The sequence below is a fragment of the Panthera onca genome, chromosome D3, assembly GCF_046562875.1.
Source record: "Panthera onca isolate mPanOnc1 chromosome D3, mPanOnc1 haplotype 2, whole genome shotgun sequence".
NCBI classification, from domain to species: domain Eukaryota; kingdom Metazoa; phylum Chordata; class Mammalia; order Carnivora; family Felidae; genus Panthera; species Panthera onca.
The window spans coordinates 19,853,753-19,874,256 of NC_138350.1; the positions used below are offsets into that span (position 1 = coordinate 19,853,753).

The 20,504-nt window shown below is 44.2% G+C and overlaps 1 gene segment (V, D, J or C); it reads right to left on the reverse strand.

Annotated features, from left to right (window-relative positions):
- Positions 1-928: 928 nt before the first annotated feature.
- Positions 929-13,595, reverse strand: LOC132676663 (putative non-functional immunoglobulin lambda variable 5-48). The segment is given in 3 exon segments: positions 929-1,116; positions 13,181-13,360; positions 13,482-13,595. Coding segments are annotated over 3 exon segments (399 nt in total).
- Positions 13,596-20,504: the final 6,909 nt, after the last annotated feature.

Sequence of the window (20,504 nt, forward strand, 5' to 3'; positions counted from 1 at the left end):
TTATGATATCCTATGTGAAGAATCTCTTGCGAAACCCAAAAATCATGGGGATTTCCTTCTTGTTTTCCTCTAAGATCTTTATGGTTTTAGCTCTAAAATTTATATCTTTGATCCATTTTACATCCATTTTTGTTTATAGTATGTGGTAAGGGTCTAACTTCATTCTTTTGTTTTTTTGTGTGTGGATATCTAGTTGGTCCAGGACCATTGGTAGGAGAGAACTTTTTTTCACACTACATTCTTTGAGAACTCTTTTGAAAATCAATTCACCATAGATGAATGATTTCTTTCTGGCCTCTGAGATAAGTTTAATTTATCCCTCTGTCTATCCTTAGGCCGGTACCACATTCATCTTGACTATAGCTTTGTAAGTGAGTTTTGAAATCTAAAAAAAAATTTTTTTAATGTTTATATATTTTTGAGAGAGAGAGAGATGGACACAGAGTGCGAGCAGGGGAGGAGCGGAGAGACAGGGACACACAGAAGCCAGCTGGCACCACAGACAACTGCACTAGGATATGGACATGGTGGGGGAGACCGTGGGGGGGGGGGAGGAGGGGCAGCCAGCAAGCCCTGTTTGGTCACAGTCCTCTGTGTCCCATCATTTCCCAGGGGCCCTGCACACATTGTTTTCCCAACATCTACTCTAGTCTTCTTCTTCTCTGTGATGTGCATTTCTTTGCATTGAATACTAGACCCCTACCTCGTCTATGTAATTCAGAAAAACATAGATCTCATTTTGTCTGCGTGTCTTTTGACTTTCTAGGTCTCTGTTGATTCCCATATGTTCACTATTAAATTTCTTCTGTGTCATTTCAGCCTCCTCAAGGACAGGTCTCACCATAGAGGACTCTCCCCTACAGGAGCCTCCACAGAAGCTTCTCAAAAAAAGAGGCTTGGAGACAAGGTCTGTGGACCCAGGGGTTTTGGTCTCACTTCCTCATTATCTGAGACACTGTGAGTAACCAAAGCTGCTTCCACTGCCATGTGCTATAGCACAGTAATAGTCAGCCTCGTCCTCAGGCTGCAGCCCAGAGATGAGCAGAAGCCCTGCATTGGCCGAGACATCTTTGGACCCAGAGAAGCAGCTGGGGACCCCAGGGCCCTGGTGCTTATCTGAGTTTGAGTAGTAGTACAGGAAATACTGGGGAGGGCTCCCTGGCTTCTGCTGGACCAATTTATGTAGTAGCCTCCAACACTGAACCCGCTGTTCAGGGTGCAGGTGAGTCTGGCTGTTGTTCCCAGAGATGGCAGACAGGGAGGGCGGCTGGGTCAGCACAGGCTGGGACAGGGAACCTGCAAACACAGACACTCGTCAGTGATGGAACCAGAAATGCGGGGAAAATGTCCCAAAATGCTGAGCATGGGAAGCATCCTTTGAGGCCCACCTGTGTCCCTGAGGCCAGTCCCTACCTGTGCAGTGAGACAGGAGTATGAGGATGAGAAGAGGCCAAGCCATGGTGACACAGACCCTGGTACCCACACTGGGCTGGGCTGCCCCAGGCCTCCTTTTCTCCTCCACCCTCTGCCACAGGAGGAGCTGTCCATGGAAATGAAGTCCATCTAGTGACTGCCCAGACACTCCCTGAGCCCTGGTGCTTCAGCCCAGCTGAAGGACACACCCTGGGGACGATGGAGGTTGGCTTCACCACTGGGGAGAACCCTGGGAGGAAGCACCTGCATGCACAATGCACAGGTTCCTGCTCAAGGGACCTTGCCACACCAGAAGGGACACACATGCTGACTTCCCATCAGGGAGCCCAGAGCCCAGTCCCCAGGCCCAGGCTCTGCACAGTTGTGAAGACACCACAGGGTACTCCCACAGCATCCCCTCTTGGCTGACAGGCACATACCTCACTGTGTCCAACAGCCCTGAGAGCCCAGCTGGCTTCCTCAGCTCCTTTTGTTCACACATCCTTGAGCTGAATCATGGCCAACGTGATCCAATAGTACCGCCTGTGATGACTGCAGTGTTTTGCACTCTCAGAAGGAGTCCTGGTCTCTGTGAGACGCAAACATTACCTCCCATTAGTGGTAAGTTGACATCTGGCAGAAGATGCTGCAGACATCATATCCCTGCACTGGTGTGCGAGGTAGCATCTGTAAACCTTGGGAATGTTTTTCAGCTCCTATGCATTGTAGCGATGGATGCCAACGAGTGTCCAATAAATTGGGTTTTGTTTTAATCTGCGATTTTTCAGCTCATTTATTGGCTAAGTGATTTATCAAGGAAAGGGAAAACAATGAATTTATCTTTGATGAAGTCCAATGTATCAGGTTTTTTATGGCTTGTGCTAATGGGGTCTTATCTAAACATGTTTATACAAACCCTAGAGCCTGACGACTTTTTCCATTTTTATGTTTACAACTGTATACTTTACAATTATGTCAATAATCCTTTCAGTGAATTTTTTTATGAAGTCAGAGTTTTCGGTGAGATTCATTTCTCTCGATGGATATCCTGTGGTTCTGTGGACATTTGTTCAAAGGCCATCCTTCCTCCTCTGAAAGGCTTCTGCAACCTTGTCAATAAGGTTTTCTACTCCATAAGTATCCATAAGTATTTCTTATCCATACTTTTATGAGTTTGGTTCTGAGTTTTCTGTTCTGTTACATTGGCCACTGTGTCTATCTTCCATCCATACCACTCTGTCTTCTTGTGATAGGAATTGAATTACACTTTTCTACAAGTTGGGAAGAATTGTCATCTCTACTATATTGACTCTTCTAATCCTTAAACACAACATATCCCTCCACGGTTTGGGATCCACTTTGATTACATTTCCCAGCACTGTCGAGATTTCAGCATCCATGACCTGTACGTGTTTTGTTAAATATTCACCCAAATACTTCATCATGGAGTGGTTTGAAGTGTTATTCTTACATTGTTTTTCACAAGTTTATTGCTCATACAGACGCAACTAAATCATCTTTCTACGTTGTTCTTGTGTTCTGCCACCTTCCCGAAATTGCTTATTACTCTTTGAATTCAAATATTTACATACATATTCATAGCTCCCTTTGTATTTTTCTCTTATATCATCCTCTGGCCTGAAAATAGGGGCAGTAACGTCTTGTTCTCCTTAGTCTGTACGCCTCTCTTTGTTTGACTTGTCTTATGGTTTGGTCAGGCACATCCAGTCCTATGGCTAACAGCAGTGTTGAGACTGGACATGATGACCTTGGTAGCTGCCCTGGGGGGAAAGCATTCAGAGCTTACCTCAGTGTGTGTTAGCTGTGGTGTTTCATCATTTTCTTTATCAAGGTGAGGATGTGCTCCTCTATTTTCATTCTCTGAGAAATGTTGTCTTTTTCATTCATTCATTCATTCATTCATTCTCATTCTTTGTCATGAATAGGTTTTGCATTGTGTGAAATGCTTTTTCTGTATTGATTGATAAGACCAGGGTTTTTGATTTTGTAAGTAATTTTTAAAATTCAGTGTATTCATTTATTTATTTAGAGAGAGAATGATAGCTTGAGCTGGGGATGGGGAGAGAGAAGAGGAGAGAAAAGATCTCAAGTAGATTCCACGTTGTCAGCATGGAGCCCCATGGAGCGCTTGACCTCAGGAACCCTGAGATCATTACCTGAGCTGAAATCAAGTGTCCTATGCTTAACTGTGCCAACCTGGTGCCCCAGGATTTTTCTTATTTGTCCTCTTAATATTGGAGATTACATTGACTGATTGTTTAATATAAAACTAGCCTTGCATCCCCACAATACACCCCATTTCATCGTTGTATTTCTTGTGATACATATATATAAGTGAACACTATTTTTTAATATTTTCTTTGAAATAGTTTTCTTGTTATTTGCGTGAGGTATTCCATTTTTTGTCTGTTTTGTGCTAGGGTGCTATTGACACCAGCTACTGAATGACAATTTTAGAAAGAATGATTTCTGGGGCATCAGGGTGGCACAGCGTACTATTCATGATTTCTGCACACGTTGTGGTCTCACGGTTCATGGCACCGAGCCCATCAGAGGGTTCCGTGCTGACAGTGCAAAGTCTGCTTGGGTTTCTCTCTCTCTTTCCCTCTTTCTTTCTCTCTCTCTCTCTCTCTCTCTCTCTCTCTCTCAAAAACAAACAAACTTAAAAGAAAAGAAAGAATTCTTACCTTAACTCAATTCAGCATATTGATCCACAAGCAAGGAATATCTATTCATTCATCCCAGTTTTCTCTAATTTCTCTTACAATGCTTTGTAGTTTTCCATATACAAGACTTCCAATTTTCCCAAAATATATCCTTAAGAATTACATAATTATATCACTATAAGTGGAACTGCTTTTATTTTTATATATTGATGGTTTATTGCCTCTATATAGACTACCATTTATCTCCTCATTCTGTTTTTGTAACCAGAAGGCCAGAATTGAACCAATCAGACCCAAACCATCTGCGACTGAGCCCTAGAGCTGATTGGGAATCAACACCTTTTGTTCTCGGACATCTCCACTGAATATTTTTTTTATCTCTCAGCAACAAAGTTTGCCTTTGAAAACATGAACACGGTGAGAATGGGTCGTCAGTGTAAAAATATAACTGAAGGAAAGGATATGACAGTGTCACATCATCTGTCTCTGGGACAACGGAGGGTCTGTTGAAGATCTGAGCACAGAAGTCACCCCCTGAGCCACCTGAAGGGTAACATCACCAGACGCAGAGGGTGAAGGGAGATTTTGTCTCACTTCCCAATGGGACTGACGCTCTACATAAGCATTAGCACTATCCTGGCATATGAGACAGTAATAGTCAGCTTCTCCTCATGCTGGAGTCCAGAGATATCAGAAAACCTGAACTGGTCAAAGCATCTTCGGATCCGGAAAATGATAGGAGGCCCAAGATCCCTGAAGTGCACCTGACTCTGATTTGAATCTCAGCAGAAACCAGGGATGGCTCTTTGCCTTCTGCCAGTGTCTATATATGGTGTCACTTCTCAGGGTATAGATGTGGGTCAGCACAGTCTGGGAGAGGTTTGCTTCTTCCAAACACAGACACTCCTGTGTAATGGGGCAGGGATGGAGATGAAGCTGCTTGGGGGTCTGATCCAAAGGGGTTGACAGAGGGGCAGGGGACTCCCCAGTTGTCCAAGAACCAGAAGGGAATGTGAGGGGACTACATGCAGCTGTATGTTCTGTCCATTTTCCTCCCGAGGGATGGACCCTGGAGATAGGAAACTACAGCAAGATCACTTCTAGTTTCCTCTGAAATCCTAACGTGGAGATGGAGGTCAGACATGAAGAGCCAAGGGAGAGACTGAAGGTCTGAGGGACCCAGGAACAGATGGGAAAAGAGGAGGGAGGGTTTGGGGGTGTTGGCAGGGAGAGTCTGTAGGATCTGGTCCAGATTCACAATAGCTGGTTCAGACAGAGGGTACTTTGACTATGACTAGGGTTATTGTCAATATATCATCTGTGGGTACATCAGCAGTGACAAAAGGTCCTACTTTAAGGAATCACATGGTGACACTGATGTGTGGACGAATGATTGCTGGGCAGCACGTTCAGGTGCAGACACAGTATTTATTCCTGCGCATCTTCTCCAGATCCCGTGGGAACATGCGGTTGGGCTCTGTTACGTCAACTGTCAGTGTCTTCCCGGGATGCCCAATTTTCTGTCACATTACATTCAAACATGAGCGTTTCTATTTTCCCTGTTCAAGGAAAGATCTTTCAGCAGAAGAATCCCATGTGCATGTGTCTCCAGGTGTTTCATACTGAAAAGATGCTCGGAATCATGATCTTTGTGCACAGGTATTTTCTCTCGCTTGCTCGCTGAGACGCTGTGAGCAATGAAAGCCGCTCCCACTGCCATCAGCTGTAGCACAGTAACAGCCTCGTCCTCAGGCTGCGGCCCAGAGAGGAGCAGAAGCCCTGCCTTGGACAAGGCATCTTTGGATCCAGTCAACAGGCTGGGTACCCTGGAGTCCTGCTGCTTATCTCAGTGGGTGTGATAGGATAGGTTGTACCAGGGAGGGCTGCCTGAGTGAACGCTCCTCAAGCAGCTGTGCAAGGACCACAGTGCAGTCCCACAGTGCACCCTGCTGGTCATGGGGCATTCACCTGGCCATGGCCCAAATCCCTATGCATCCTGCTGATTTTTGCAGCTCACAGGATCCCTGTGTATTCACACATCAGTGATCTGATCCACAGATAGTGTCATCCCGTTGCATTGCCCATGATTACCGTAGTGGTTTTCACTCTCAGAGGGAGTCCTGGTTGATGGAAGATGCAAGCATTTACCACAACTCCAAGTGAATCTGTGGGCACCCTAGAGAAGGTACTGCAAAAATCACATCCCTCCCTTGGTATGCAATGTTGAATATACCTACATTTGGAGTGTTAATAACACATGTGCATTGAAGCAATGGATTCCAAATACACTCCCATAAATTCAGCTTTATTTTATTCTGCGATGTTGCAGCTCATTTCATTGTCTTACTGATTTACTAAGTAAAGGAAAAACCATGAGTTTATCTTTGATGAAGTCCAATTTATCAGGTTTTTTTTACTTTATGGGTTGTGCTGATGGTGATTTGTCTCAACATTCTGGTTCAAATCCTAGATCCTAACGATTTTCTCCTCCATGTTTTCTCAAAGTTTACAACTTTATGTTGCACAGTTATGTCTAGGATCCATTTTAAAATTTTTCAGAAGGTAAGAATTTTAGTTGAGTTTCATTTCTCTCTATGGATATCCAAATTTTCTATGGCCATTTGTCCAAAAGGCCTTCTTTCCTCCTTTGAAAAGCTTCTGAAAGTTTATCAAAAATACTCTTCCACACTTTTGTCAGTCTGTTTTTCTGGTCTTTATTGGATTACATTGACAAATGTGTCTACCTTTCCATCCATATCAATCTGTCTTGTTATGATAGCAGTGGATTAACATTTTATACAATTTGAGAATAACATATTTTAGAAATTTATTTATTTTGAAAGAGTGAGAGTGGGAGAGGGGCAGAAAGAGAGGGAGAGAGAGAGAAAGAATTCCAAGCAGGCTCCCCACTGTCAGCACAAATGCTGATGTGAAGCTTAAACTCACGAACTGTGAGATCATGACCTAAGCCAAAGACAAGACCAGTTCGCTTAACTGACTGAGCCACCCAGGCATCCCAGGAAGAATGACATCTGCACTATGAGCCTTCCATACCACCAATAGGTCATGTCTCTCCATTCTTTTAGTTTGAATTTGATTTATCAGCATTGTCCACTTTTCAGCCTCCATGGCCTGTACATGTGTTGTTAAATATGCATCTAAATATTTCATTATTGAGTGGTTTTATGTGGTAATATAACCCAGATTTACATGTCCATTGCTGTATATACACATCTAAATGATCTGTATATATTGATCTTGTATTGTATGACCTTCCTGAAATTGTTTATTACTCTTTGACTTTATATATTTACATACATATTTGTATCTTCTTTTGTAGTTTTCCTTTAGATCATCCTTTCACCTGAAAAGAGGGATGTTTATGTCTTCTTTGTTGTCTGTATGCTTTTCATTTTTTTCTTGCTTTATGGTTCTGTCCCTGGGGTGGGGGGGGATCTTTCAGCGCTTCCCCTCCATGTATATTAGCTGAAGGCCTTTTATAGTTCCTTTATCAAGCTGAGGATGTGCTCCTCTATTTTTTGTTCTCTGATAATTTTTGTCATTTTTACTAACTGTCACTCATTCATTGTCTTTTATTATCATGAATCGATTTTGAATGGGGTGAAATGGCTTTTCTGTATTGATTGATAAAATAATGGATTTTTTTTTTGTCTTTAGTCTTTTAATACAAGACATTACATGGATTGATTTTTGACCTCCAGGTATTTGCGATCTTTCCCGTTTTGTTCTTGTGGTTGACTTCAAGTTTCATAGCATTGTGGTACGAAAATACGCATGGTATGATCTCAACCTTCTTATACTTGTTGAGAGCTGATTTGTGACCTAGTTTGTGATCTATTCTGGGAATGTTCCCTGTACACTTGAGAAGAATGTGCATTTTTCTGCTTTAGGGTGAAATGTTCTGAATATATCTGTTAAGTTCATCTGGACTAGTGTGTCATTCATATCCATTTTTCCTTATTGATTTTCTGCCTAGATGATCTGTCCATTGCTGTAAGTGGTTGTGAAAGTCCCCTACTACAGGTGTATTACTATCAATGAATTTCATCATGCTTGTTATTAACTCATTTATATATTTGGGGGCACACAAACACACAAATATGGACACTTGTTTGATTTTCTTCATGCATAGACCCCTTAATTATGATATAATGTCAATCTTCATCTCTTTACATTCTTTGTTTTGAAATCTAGTACGTCTGATATAAGCATGGCTGTTCTGGCTCTCTTTTGACATCCATTAGCATGATAGGCAGTTCTTCATTCTCTCACTTTCTTTTCCTTTAATTTTTTGATGTTTATTTATTTTTGAGAAAGAGAGAGAGAGGAGGGACAGAGAGAGAGGGAAACAGAGAATCCAAAGTGGCCTCCTCACTGTCAGCACAAAGTTGACTCAAACCCATGAACCATGAAATCATGACCTGAACCAAAAGTGGGACACTCAACCCTTGAGCCAGCCAAGCACCCATCCATCCCCTCATTTTCAATTCGCAGGTGTCGCCAGCTCTAAAATGAGTCTCTTGTAGGCAGCATATATATGGATACTGTTTTTTTTTTATTAATTCTGATACCTTACATCTTTTGATTGGAGCATTTAGTGCATTTACAGAGCGATTATTGAAAGATATGACCTTAAAAAAAGGGGGGGGGCGTGCCTGGGTGGCTCAGTCGGTTAGTGAAGTGCTTAGAAGAAAACCTACCACTCTAGTAACAATTAAAAATGTTAATTTCTAGGGGCGTCTGGGTGGCTCAGTCGGTTAAGTCTCCGACTTCGGCTCAGGTCATGATCTTGAGGTCCGTGAGTTCTAGCCCCGTGTCAGGCCTTGTGCTGACAGCTCAGAGCCTGGAGCCTGCTTCATATGCTGTGTATCCCTCTCTCTGACCCTCCCCTGTTCATGCTCTGTCTCTCCCTGTCTCAAAAATAAATAAACGTTAAAAAAAAAAAAAGAAAGATATGAATTTAGTGCCATTGTGTTGCCTGTAGAGTTGGTGTTTCTGGTGATATTCTCTGGTCCTTTCTACTCTTTGTTGCTTTGGCCTTCTTCTCCTCCTCCTCCCCCTCCTCCTCCCCCTACCTCCTCCTCCTCCTGCTCCTCTTCTTCTTCTTCTCCTCCTCCTCCTCCTGCCTCTCCTCCTTCTTCTCCTTAATCTCCTCCTCCTCCTCCTCCCCCTCCTCTCCTTCCTCTTCTCCTTCTCCTTCTTCTTCTTCTTCTTCCTCCACTCAGTGTCTCCCCCTAAAAATTTCTTGCAGGGTTGGTTTAGCAGTCACAAAGTTCTTTAGCTTTTGTTTCCCTGGTTAACTCTTTTCTCTCCTTACATTCTGAATGACAGCCTTGCTGGAGGAAGGATTCTTGGCTACATATTTTTCTCATTCAGCCCATTGAGTATATCCTGACACTCCTTTCTGGCCTTCCAAATTTCTGTGGGCTGATCTGCTGTGACCTTGATCTGTCTTCCCTTATAGGTTAAGGACCTTTTCCCCCATGCTGCTTTCATGACTCTTTCTTTCTCTGTGTATTTTGTGAATTTAGCTATGATATGCCTTGGTCATTATTTGTGGTTTCTAATTTGTGCTCTCTGTCCTTGTGGATTTTGATGTCCGTGACCTCCCCTAGATTAGGGAATTTTTCAGCGATAATTTGCTCACATGAATGTTCTACCACTTTTCTCTCTCTTCATTTTCTGGGACGCCCATGATATGAACATATTCCTCTTAGTAAGTCACTGAGTTCTCTAAATTCTGTAGTGTGATCTTTTGCCTTTGTTTTTCTCTTTTTTTCAGCATCATTATTTTCCATAATTTTATCTTCCGTAACACTGATTGTGCTCTGTTTCATCCATCCTCACTGTCATGGCATCCATTCAAGATTGCATCTCAGTTATAGCATTTACAATTTGGGCCTGACTAGATTTTAGTTCTTTCATCTCTGCATAAAGGATTCTCAGGTATCTTCTATGTTTTTTTCAACCTCAGCTAGAATTCTTATAATCATGGTTTTAAATTCTAATTTAGACATCTTACTTATCTGTGTTGATTAAATCCTTGCCCATCATTTGTCCTTGTACTTTCTTTAGGGGTGAATTTCTCCATCTTGTCACTTTGGAAGAAAAAATAATAATGAATTAAAATTAACAATAAAATTAAAATTTTTTTTCAAAAAAAGCAAATAAAGGAAGCTAGATGCTAGATGTGTTTTGGTCTGCTTGATAAGACATCGTTGATGGAAAAGAGAAAAAAGAGAAAAGAAAAACAGTTTACAAATTTACAATATTTTTTAAAATTAAAATTATACAAAATGAAGAAAATAAAATAGAGTAAAAAGTTTTGCTCTTTTTTTATCCAAGAAAGAAAAGAAATAAAACAACAAAAACTGGAGCAAACAAAAGAACAAGTGAACCAGCAAACAAAATGTAACTGAATAAAGCTAGATCCAGTTTCTCCTAGAACTGAAACTTTGTAGCACAATATGGTCCCCAGATTCAGCCCATGGAAGGGGTTTGTGTTGTTCTGGGGGGGATGTGCTCAGAGGTTGCAGATGGATAGGGTTCTGTGTAATGGCTCCATTCTTCTTTTGGTGGTGCTGCTTCGCTCACTGGGGTGGGTAAGTGTGGGTTTGCTACAGGCTAAAATGGCTGCGTGCTGCTCTCTAGTCTCCTGAGCAGAAAAATTTCACACCCTCTTAGATGTGCAACCTGTCACTCCTCCTTTGTCTCAGGCTTCTGTCCATCCCCACCTTTACACTGTCTGTGTTTATTTATTGATTTGGAGAGAGAGAGAGAGAGAGAGAGAGAGAGCAGGGGAGGGGCAGAAGGAGAGATGGAGACACAGAATTGGAAGCAGGCACCAGGCTCTCAGCTGTCAGCACAGAGCCCGATATGGGGTCGAACCCATGAACCATGAGATCATCACCTGAGCCAACGTGGGAATGCTTAACCAACTGATCCACCCAGCTCCCCAGAGCTTAGGTCTTCAAAGCATTTAGAGCACTCAGCACTTCAAGAAGACACATGTGTTAGTACAAATTGGTCGTGGAATAAGTTAGATTGATACTAGGTAATCTGTCAATCTCAGGAAAACTTCCATAAAACAAGGTATACTGTAAAGCACCCCTCAGTTCCCAACCCCATGCCACATCCCTCCTGGGGATTAGTGTGGCTGCAAGAAACCAAGGCCTAGCCAGAATAAACTAATAATAATAATAATAATGGTAATGATAATAATAATATAACAATGTGGATTTGTTTTTCATCTTCTATGACCTTAATATCGTGGTTTTATGACTAGTGAGCATATTCTTCCTGGTGTCCACAATCCAGAAATTGTACTTGTTGGGGTGCAACTTTTTGGCCAACCAAAAAGACTGGAGAACTTTCTCCCTCCGTCTATGCCTCTGTCTCTTTCTTGGTCCAGATGGGCCTGCTGTTGGGGGAGTTAGTCATGAGAGTTTCCAGACCCTAGGAAACATCTGTCACCTCAACCTTCAAGTTTGTTTGTGCTGGAAAGTCTATTCCAGGAGCACCAGCCCAGTGTCCCAGTTTAGTGGGCCTGTGGCACCATTGTGTCATAATTACCTGTGAGACTGGGAATGCCATTTTCACTACAGCCTCCTTACCACCTGTGCAACAAAGGTTTTTGCTTTCTTAGACTAATTTAGGAGTAAACTTTTGGATTGTTGGGCAACCCAATCAGGTGTAGGCCAGCAGCATGGGTGGTGAAAGAATTCACCCAAGCAAAGCAAAGGAGATAGAAGTTTAGGGAATACACTGTAAGGGAGCAGCAGGCAGGACAGCAAAGCAGAGATGGTCTCCCAGGAGGCAGTGGTGGGGGGCTATAGTCAAGAGGGGAAGGTAAGGAGGTGTGAAATTAGTGGGTTTTTTTTTTTCCTTTTTTGGTACCTGTGTCTGGGTAAGAGTCAGCTAGAGCTTATAGATATTTTGAGGTGAGTTGTCTAACGGGCCTGTTTGCATACAGCCCACTCGTCACTGTGGGACCTTCTACCATACTCAGGTGACCATTGCTCAAGCCTGTTGCCTAAAACTGGCCTCTATATTCCCACTTGATAGATCAACAATGAAATCCTTGGCATTTGGGCAGAGGTCTCATCTTCAGTAGCAGCTCGTGTTGAACAGTGGGGGTGTGCTGTCCATACATAAACTTGTCTGTCCGTCTGGGGTTCTGTGCAGTTATAGACCAGAGCATGGTATTATACTAACATGCTGACAGGTGATTTGAATGAAATTCCTTGGTGGCCTGGTCCATGGGATTTAGGAGGAGGGGATCCTCTGGTGCCCCGGGCTGGAATCCTTGTTGAACCATCATTCATATATGGAATTGTTGCATTCTGGAGGACACAAAGTTCAAAAGTGGATTAAATTGGCGGGGGGAGGGGGCAACAATTAGGCATATGAGTATTGAAGCCACAGGTCCTAAGAGAGAATGAAGGCAGAGTAGCCATAACCAGGTTTCTTTCCAGGAAAACCATCCTTATGTTGCCCGGTCACAGGGGGAGGAAGGTCGTTCAATCAAACCGTAGACTTTTTTTTATGTTCCCTGATTGACCCTTTAGCAGGACACAGATACCCTCTGGGCTTCAGCTAGGAGATCTAAACTCAGTCATTTCTGCAAACTGAATGTGACTAAAACCTCCAACTGGGTTTATACAATCATAAAGGGTCTACCTATTGTAGACCCTGGGGCATGTGTACTGTGCTCTGTTCCCTCACCTGTGTGCACTCTTAGGATGCCTGTGCTGTCTCAGGCAATAACACTGTGTCACTCCTAACTCCTCAAAGATAGCTGTTCCCACAGTGGAGTGTCCCATACACAAGCCTCCACAGAAGCTTCCACAATAAAAGAGATGCAGGGGTTTTTGTCTCACTTCCTGCTTATCTGAATCACTGTGAGTAACGATAGCTTCTCCCACTGCCATGATATATAGCACAGTAATAGTCAGCCTCGTCCTCAGGCTACAGCGCAGAGATGAGCAGAAGCCCTGCATTGGCTGAGGCATCTTTGGATCCAGAGAAGTGGCTGGGGACCCCAAGTCCCAACTGTGTACTGGAGTCTGAGTAGTAGTACAGGAGATACCGGGGAGGGCTCCCTGGATTCTGTTGGTACCAGTATATGTTATAGCTTCCAACATTGATGTCCCTGCTCAGGGTGCAGGTGAGTCTGGCTGTGGCTCCCAGAGATGCAGAGAGGGAGGCTGGCTGAGTCACAACAGGCTGGGACAGGGAACCTGTAAACACAGACACAGCAGAAGGAAGACAAGGGACAGGGCACATGAGATTAGGGAGCTGAGCCACAGGGATTTGACTCTGGCTGCGGGCCCACCCTGGTGCCCTGCATCCCGTCCCTACCTGCGCAGTGACAGAGGAGCACGAGGAGGACGGGGATCCAGGCCATGGTGACACACCCCCTTCTTAGGCCCAGAGCTAGGGCTTGTCTGCCCCGGGTCTCTCTTATCCCCTATGCACAGGCCTCAGAGAGGAGGGGCTGCACATGCAAATGGGACCCACCCCTGCCTCTTCTCCATGTGCACAAACAGGGTCTGTGGCCCTTGGACACGGAGACTTCCTGATGCACTGCGTTCCCCCTGGGTGGGCCTGGAGGCAGCAGCTGCTGGGACCACACACAGGCCCCAGATCCAGGGACTCCTCCAGGTCCTGACCGGACACACCTGCCCTGGCCCCACTGGAGGCAAGGGGCCCAGTCCTGGCTTTCTGTCAGTGGAGGACTGCCCAGCTGGATGCCCCTGTCCTGCAGAAACCCCCAGACACAGTGTCACAGTGCCCCCTGCTGGTCTCTGGGTGAACCTCTCCTTTCCCACCTCTGGCTTCCCTGATGCCTGTGTTTCCATAACCTGAGAATGACCCTCCTGGGAAAGGGAAACGTCCTGCTGTGCTGTCACTGATCAGGTTTCCCCTGTGAAGGGGGGGGGGGGGGGAGGCGCTTCTAACGGGAGGGACACATGCAGTCCTGACCAAATGGAGACTGTGAATATTGATATTGGCTCAGGTCATGATCTCGCAGTCCTGGAATCCAGACCTAAATCGGACTCTGCACTGAGCATGGAGCTACTTGGGATTCTGTCTCTCTCTCTCTCTCTCTCTCTCTCTCTCTCTCTCTGCAACCCCCTCTCAGAAATAAATAAATAGGGGCTCTTGGCTGGCTCAGTGGGTTAAGTGTCCAACTTTGGCTCAGATTATGACCTCACAGTTCCTGAGTTGGAGCCCTACCTAGGGCTCAGTGCTGACAACTCAAAGCCTAGAGCCTGCTTTGGATTCTGTGCCTCCCGCTCTCTGCCTCTTCCCCACTCTGTCTCTCAAAAATGAATAAACGCTTAAAAAATTTGTAATAAAAAAATGAAAATAAACGAACAAACTTTAAAAATCTAAATGTAGAAGAGAAGGTTGTACTAGGATTTTGGAAAAGGAATCCGGAATGGAATTTGATATGTGGTTAGTACTGGTTAAAATTCAGAACATTCAAGTGAATAAGTGAATTTTAATGTCAAAATACATGGATGTAAAATTAAAACTGTTTTCACTTGTTTAAAAGGACTAAACGGTCTTGAACTCTTGGTCTGCTATTACCAAAAAATGATAAACAAACAATTTTATTCACTTTTGACATTATCTGCCTAGAAAACAAGCACTGTGTTTTGCCAAAATATTTCCTATGCTTATCAGGACTTTGGTTCATTGAACAAAAGTTGTGTTTGTTTGTTTTTGTCCATTTTACAATTTGTATTAAATGATGCATTTGAAATAATGTCATTTAACAGAAAAATTGCCAGAATATAAAGAGCTCTCACATTCCCTTGACCAGATTGCCCAATTAACATGTTTCCACATTTGCTCTCCCCCCCCACCATCACATTACACACACTTGCACTCGTACATTCATTATCCTTTAGCAATATCATAATTTAAACTCAGGAACTGCTTTATAATTTGATCCAATCTTTAACCATCATTTTTGTTTGTTTCCATAGAAGTGCCTCCTAATACCTGATTTCTTGAAGCACAGGCCTTACTTGGAGAACGCACTCACATCACCCCCTCCTGAAATGAGTTTAACTAAACTGGCCTGTTGTCGGGGAAGGTTCAAGAAACTGAGCAATCTACCAGCCCAACCTTTAACATGTGCAATCTCAGGGAAGTTTCAGAGGAGGGAGGAAACTGGCCAGGAATAGGCTGCCCCAACATGAGTTTTGCCCCAAGATGGGTCATTTTGGCATGAACATTATTTCAAGTTAAAAGCAAATAAAACTCAGCATATTTAGGAAAAGTTCTATACCTTCCCCCAAACTGCCCACTTATATCAGGAAGAGAGCTATCAACTGGTGTCCCTCTTTACCTAAGACATGTGTCTCAATAGTACGGGGGGGGGGGGGGGGGGGGTTGCCTAAGTGGCTCATTTAGTTCAGTGGCCTACTGAAAGGAACAGCTTTGAATCCCAATGACAGCCCCGCCTTAGTTTAAAGCTAGGTTCTCTTTTCTGCTTATTATGGATGTTTGATAAGAAATACAATTGCTGAGAAGTTTGTTTTGCTTGATGTTTGCTATGAGCATTGTGAGACCTTTCCTGATTGTAACCCACTGTAGAATGGGCTGTAAAACTTCCTAAATGTAGTCTGATATGTAATGGAATGAGTGATTGTATACAAACTAACCGGCATTTCTCGCTTCTGTAAACCTGCTTGCTTAGCACATTCCTCACCTACCCCCTTCCCCCTTTCTTCCTCTCGCCACAAGTAAAAACCTCCCCTGTGCTATTTGTCTCTGTCTATAAAAACGCTATACCAACCCTAATTGTGGCCTCTTGTGTCACCGGCGACGAGTGCGCAGAGGACCAGGTTCGAACCTGCAATAAACGACCCTTGCCGCTTGGCTTTGACTTACGACTCTGGTGGTCTTTTGTGGGAGGTTTTGGAACTTCAGGCATTACACTACTCTTGATTCCAGGTAAAGTCATGATCTCCCATTCATGAGTTTGAGCCCCACACTGGGCTTGGCACTGACAGTGTGGAGCCTGCTTGAGATTCTCTGTCTCCCCCTCTTTCTCTGACTTCTCCTTCTCTCTCTCTCTCTTAAAAAAAATAAATAAGCTTTTAAAAGTTAACATAAATAAATAGATAATAGATGATAGATAGATGATACATAGATAGATGAGATAGATATATGATAGATAGATAAATAGGTAGATGAGATAGATGAATAGATAGATATATGATAGATGATAGATACACAAGATAGATAAGATAGATAGAGATGAGATAGATGATAGATAGATAGATAGATAGATGAGAAACAGGATAGATAGATAGATAGATAGAGAGATAGGGAGATAGATAGTTAGATATAGATAGATAGATAGATAGATAGAGATAGAGGAGCAACCTTTGTTTTCCAGACATCTCCTCTGGCCTTCCTGCGAAAAATGGTCTTTCTCCTCTTTGAACCTGAGACCCCTACCTCCTTTATTCATGTGTCATGTTGCCTGTCTTTTGAATCTTCCATGTCTTTGTGGATTCCCTTTATGTAGGCTATTAAATTTCGTTTTCTCCAGCTAATTTGCCAAATATAAATTTGATTCATATTCCAGCTGGAAGGACCCTGAAGAACTCAGGAAATACTCTCCCCACCCCCCCAACAACAGGCCCACATGAAGTTTCATGAAGGGTCAGACAAGAGTAAGCAAATATGTGAATTCCTAGGACTCCTGATGTACAGTTCCCTATGTCAGGGGCTGATCCTATTTCTTGGAAACATGAGATAGAAGTCCTCCTGCATCAGAGATAGGTTCTCACACTGTTCCAGCTGATGGGGCCCCCTCTCCACCAGTTCCCAAGCCCCCTACCAGGTTCCCCTCCTTCAAATCCCTATCCTCAGTCCCTGCTTCCTCCAAGTCATGAGGACCCTGACTTTCGTCCTCACTCAATCCCTTGTCCAGAACTCCTAGTTTGACTGGGACAGACTCCACAGTCCCTGCTGGGTCACAGCTTCATGCTCCCCTCCTGTCCCTTCATCATCTATGCAGAACTAGGATGTCATTACCAAACGTCAGATTCTGGGGTTCCCTGTTCACCCCTCCAATGCTCCAGCTCCACTGCACCGACCTCACCCCTCCTCATGCTGCTGGGACATAGCTTTCCTTGAAGACATGTTTAACTTCTGTGTCCTCTCTCTTCCCCCAGACACTGTCAGCTCCCTGAGCATGGGGACCCTTCCTGTCATGTCCAGATGTGTCCCACATCCTAGACTCAGGTGTAACATATATTAGGTGTTCAGTAAGTGGTGTGGATGCACAATATCTGGACAGTAGTCTACCCTCAGTCAGACACAGGTGGACTCTGTGTCTCCGGTCTTTCCTGACCTGTCACATACTCTGTCCTCAGGGCAGCCTGTGCCTGGCACCTTGGAATTTCTCTTTAATATGAGAAAATCCTACAATGTTTTCCTGACAAGAATAAGTTTGGGGGAGCTGAATTTAAGAGAATGTGGGTGATTTTGTAGCCAAAGATTCCTGAGAATGGTCTCAAATTACAGTTTATCTTATTTATTTATTTTTGTGATTTTGGCTTTATTTAATTTTTTAAATTTTTTTCATTTAAATTTTAGGTAGTTAAGATACAATGCAATATTTGTTTCAGGAGTAGAATTCATTGATTCATCACTTACATACAACACCCAGTGCTCATCACAAGTGCCCTCCTTAATACCCATCACACATCTAGCCCATCTCCTACCTACTTCCCACTGTCAGCTCCTACTTTGTTCTCTATCACTGAGAGGTTTGTTTCCCTCTCTTCTCTTCAACCCCTTCCCCATATGTCCATCTGTTTTGTTTCTTAAATTCCACATACGAGTGAAATCATGCAGCATTCTTCTTTCCCTGATTAACTTACTTCACTCAGCATGAAACATTCTAGCTCCATCCATTGCATTGCAAATGACAAGATTTCATTTTTTTTTGATGGATGAGTAATATTCCTTTGCAGATACAGACCACGTCTTTATCCACTAATCAGTTGATGGACATTTGAGCTCTCTCCGTAGTTTGGCTATTGTTAATAAAGCTACTATAAACATTGAGGTGCATGTACCCCCTTGAATCTATACTTTTGTATCTTTTGGGTAAAGAACTAATAGTACAATTGCTGGATCATAGGGTATTTCTATTTTTAGTTTTTTGAGGAACATCTGTACTCTTCTCTAGAGTGACTACACCAGTTTGCATTCCCACCAACAATGCAAGAGGGTTCCCCTTTCTCTGCATCCCTGACAACACCTGTTGTTCCTTGTGTTGTTAATTGTAGCCATTCTGACAGGTGTGAGGTGGATTCTCATCGTGGTTTTCATTTTTATTTCCCTGAGGATGAGTGATGTTGAGTATCTGTTAGCCATTTGGATAACTTCTTTGTAAAAGTGTCTATTCGCGTCTTCTGCCCATTTCTTAAATGGGTTATTTGTTTTAGGGGTGTTGAGGTTGAAAAGTTCTTTATGGATTTTGGATATTAACCTATTATCAGATATGTTTTTGCATATACCCTTCTCCCATTCTGTAGGCTGCCTTTTCATTTTGTTCATTGTTTCCTTTGCTGTGCAGAAGCGTTTTAACTTGATGAAGTCCCAGTAATTCATGTTTACATGTGCTTTCTTGCCTTCAGCAATGTGTCTCATAAGAAGTTTCCCCAGCCAAGGTCAAAGAGTTTACACCTGTGTTCTCCTCTAAGATTTTGATGATTTCCTGTCTTCCTGTCTAGTCTTCTGTACATTTTGGATTTATTGTTGTGTATGGTGCAAGAAAGAGATCCAGTTTCATTCTTCTGCATGTTGCCATTCAGTTTTGCTGGACCCCTGACCTGAGGAGGAGGGGTCTGATGGGGACACAGTCAACAGCCTCTACCTGGTCCCCTCCTCACGCTCCCCTCTGGCTCCTTGATCATCTATGCAGCACAGAGACATCATCACAGCATGTCAGATTCGGGGGTTTCCTGTCAACCCCTCCAATGTTCCAGGTCCACCTCACTGCCTCACCCTTGTTCACTCTCCAGAAACATCTTATTTGTGTTGCTATTCATGCTTGTTTCTCCTCTTTCTCTCCCAGGACATTTTCAGCAACATGAGGACATAGATTGTCCCTAGCACACTCAAGCTGTACTTAAGCCCAAGGGTCATGCCTGGCACATACTTGGTGTTCACCAGAGGGTGTGGAGGGACTGATCTCTGTAGTCATCTATCCTGATCAGGGACACATGGAACCTGCCTGCTTCTGACCCAATGGGGACTCAATTCCCAGGGCAGCCGGCCCCCAGGTGCACAGTAATCCTGCCCAATGGAAGAAACTCAGACAATGTTTTGCAGAGTAGGGTTGGGTTTACGGGCACAATTTGAGAGAACAAGGACACTTTTTCTAGAAAAAATTCCCTAGCCTTGTCTAAGACTCCACTTTTAGAAGAAACAAACAATGAAGCAGCTGTGTTGGCCAAGGGGTGTGAGCTGCACAGAAAGTCCCATTGCTGAGGGGACAGCAGGTTTGGGTCTCACTTCCCCACAGGCCTGGAGCAGTGTGTGAGCTTTGAGACTGTGGCAGTAATAATCAGCCTCATCCTCAGCCTGGAGGCTAGAGATGCTCAGGGAGGCCACATTCCCTGACCTGGAGCCTGTGAATCTGGGCGGGACCCCCGCAGGCCGAGCACTGCTACCATAGATGAGAACTTTGGGGACACTGCCTGGGAGCTGCTGGTACCAGGACACACCTCCAACCCCAACATTGCTGCTGCTTCCCGTGCAGGAGATGGTAACACTCTTATTCACAGGCTTGGACACTTCAGATGGCTGAGTCACCACCGACTGGGTCCAGGACCCTGCAAGTCAGAAGAGAGACATGGGGTGAGAGAGAAGGGTCAGTGGACAGAGCCCATACATGGTTCCACAGTCCTTTCCTCTCCAGCCCTGATCCCAGCCTCCAGCCACCTGTGCAGTGAGCCAGCAGTGTGAGCAAGAGAGGAGCCCAGGCCATGGTGGAGACCCCTGCTCAGCAGTGTGTCCTCAATGTCCCTCAGCTGGGCTCCCAGAGTCTCTCTTATTGCCTCCAGCAGCCCAAGGGGAGGGAGAGACATTTCATGCAAACCAGCCCCCTCCCCCTGGCTGGCCAGCCCCAGCCTGAACCCTGAACCTGACCCTTGTCTGCAAATCTCACCCCAGGAGGGGATGGAGCGAAAGCTGTGGGGCCTGACCTGGGGCTCCCCAAGGGCCTGTGAGCACCCACATGCTAAGCCACAGTGAGAACCAGAGCCAGGTGGCTCCCAGCTGGGATCACAGCACACAAGGCTCAGAGACAGGCCACAGTGCCCCCTGCTGCCCGAGACCCAG